The sequence below is a fragment of the Arachis ipaensis genome, chromosome B08 (assembly GCF_000816755.2).
Source record: "Arachis ipaensis cultivar K30076 chromosome B08, Araip1.1, whole genome shotgun sequence".
In the NCBI taxonomy this organism is placed as follows: Eukaryota; Viridiplantae; Streptophyta; class Magnoliopsida; order Fabales; family Fabaceae; genus Arachis; species Arachis ipaensis.
The window spans coordinates 4,669,620-4,672,007 of record NC_029792.2 but is presented as its reverse complement, the minus strand read 5'-3'; the positions used below and the strand labels follow the sequence as shown (position 1 = coordinate 4,672,007).

The window sequence follows — 2,388 nt, the reverse complement described above, 5'->3', positions numbered from 1 at the left end:
AAAAAAAAATAATTTATTTTTATGTATTTTTGTGTACTCCTATGTACTCCGGAAACGATGATAATGGTTATCATTACCGTTGCGAAGGTTAAGAATTCGAGTAAAAAGAATTCGAAGTGAAGTTCACCGGTGCAATAAACTTGTTTAAAGTTACAAAAAAAAAACATATCCTTTTATTTAAAGTTAAAATAAATTTTTTCTGAAAATAATATTTTTTTTAATTTATTCCAGAAAAAAAAACTTAAATTCTTATATTCATGTAACTATTTAAAAATTAATCAATCTATTTTTCTTTTTCTTTTTTTATTTGACATTAATAATATCTAATTAAATAACAACATAAAATAATTTTATTTAAATTATTAAATCTGTAAGTTTTGTATAGTGAAAAATGCAACATGTCATTTTTGTAAGTTGCCAAAAAATTACAATACCTTGATTCGCTTCACATTGAACCATAGATAATAATTTGGCCATCTTACGTAATTTGAAATAATTATCAATTAGTTATCCCAAAACTTTGTTACTATTTTCTAGTTCGTTTTGTTCTAAGCCTATAAGGATAGGTCTTAGATTGTAATGCTGCTTTTTATAAACTGAGATCATTACATTGTCGATACTTCTGCATAGGTTGTGTCACTTGGGTGTTTACCATTTTTCATTTTGTAGTTAGGAACTTCACTACTTTTATATAAGGTTTAACAATGATTGAATTTTCTCATGGTTTGCTGAATTACTCATCAGGTGATAGGAGTGCATGAATTTTATGAGAATGAAATAAGTTCTGTAGTTCATGGAAATTCAATTTAATCTGTATATATACTATTAACACCCAACAAAAAATTTGGTCATCGCTCAAAGATGACCAGTTAGCAAGGCTTACATCAAAACTTCAGAAAATGCAAGGATTCCAGTCATTGTTTTGCAAGATCAGCTCAATCATCTTCAAGACTAACAGCTATAACATCGAATTGCCGGCACTGGATTGTTGACAGGTTTTGTTGTTAGGTTGTGGCATTGAACATGATATCATTGATTTTGTCTAAACCGATATCTGATATAGGTTCAATGGGTTTCTCATCTCCTTCCATAGAAGAATCAGGACTCAAAGGATCCCTACTGCATTCATCTGAACAAATTTATTATTTAAAGCTTTAGCTGAAAAAAAAAATGTATTGCTGGAAAACTGTTAAAAATGTTCCTTCACTTTTGAAGAAGCTTAGGAGGCAACCTATAAATATCACATGCGTATGGAAAATCAACCATAAATAAGTCAGCATCAAACTCACCATAAACTGTGTATATAGATGCAGGGGAAGGTGTTGAAATGAAGTTAAGACCAATGTAGAATACCAGCATCAGTGCAATGGTCACCATCATGTAAGTTGGTACTGCCAGAGCCCAATACCTAAATAGCATAAGTTGATGAACAATTTCATCATCATGTCATACAAGAAAAATTTAAGCTGATTTCTCTACCTAAATATCTAAGAAAGCAAGAGCCAATGCCATTTTTGCTTTGGTAAATGTTTTGTGTACTCATTTACAAATACACATTTCAATACAAATTTGCAAGAATTCAAATTAAGACTTGAGAATTCTTGTAATGAAAATGACTAGTTGTCTAACCTGCTAGGATAGTAATAAATGCCAACAGAATGTAGCCATGATTCAGGAACATAAGCCCACACAAGGAAGATAACTATTCACAAAACAATCATAAATAACAAAAAGAAAGTTGAATAATCAAAATTGGCAAAAAGGGAAGAAGGTTGGAGGAACCTGCGGCGGCAACGGTGGTGATGGAACCGACGAAGCCATAGACTTCAGAAGGCTTAGGGCCATGCTCGCCGGCGAAGGTTTTGTCATCAAAGAAGGAAACGGTTGCTCTGCGCTGCTTCGAGAAGCTCAGCGTCCTCCTTGGGCTGTTCACCGAGTATGGATTTTCCATTTCTCCGATCTTCCTCTTCTATGAATCTTTTGTTTTCTTTTTCGGCCTTGCTTCTTCTCTAGATCTGATTCTAACAACTCACACTATTTTAGGGGTTTTTGTTTTTGGTAAAGCATCTCTTTTTTTTTTGTCAGTGTGAATTGAATCTCTATTTTTGGTCAGGACCGTGGGCCACAAAGGACCCAGGCCCAAAAAACAGAAACCTCCAACCCAACCCAATTCAATTCAGTGTGAATTACTGAATTACATCTCTTGAAACACATACAACGTGCTATAGTGTTACTTATGGGCTTTGGAATTTTAGATTGGATCCAGCTTGTTATTACTGAGCCCAAAAATAATTCACGCTTTCTTTCTTTCGTTTTGTTATTTTTAATTATAGATTGAATTTCAAGACCAAAAAAAAAAAATATAGATTGAATTTATTTTCATGCAGT

The 2,388-nt window shown here is 32.7% G+C and overlaps 1 protein-coding gene across 1 annotated transcript; it reads right to left on the bottom strand.

The window, feature by feature from the left end:
- LOC107612779 (phosphatidylinositol N-acetylglucosaminyltransferase subunit P) lies at positions 749-2,324 on the bottom strand. The gene is made up of 4 exons (XM_016314518.2): positions 1,783-2,324; positions 1,630-1,702; positions 1,290-1,408; positions 749-1,129 (listed from the first exon to the last, which is right to left on the bottom strand). Exons 1-4 carry the CDS (start codon positions 1,949-1,951, stop codon positions 1,005-1,007), a joined length of 486 nt encoding a protein of 161 aa, XP_016170004.1. The 5' UTR covers positions 1,952-2,324; the 3' UTR covers positions 749-1,004.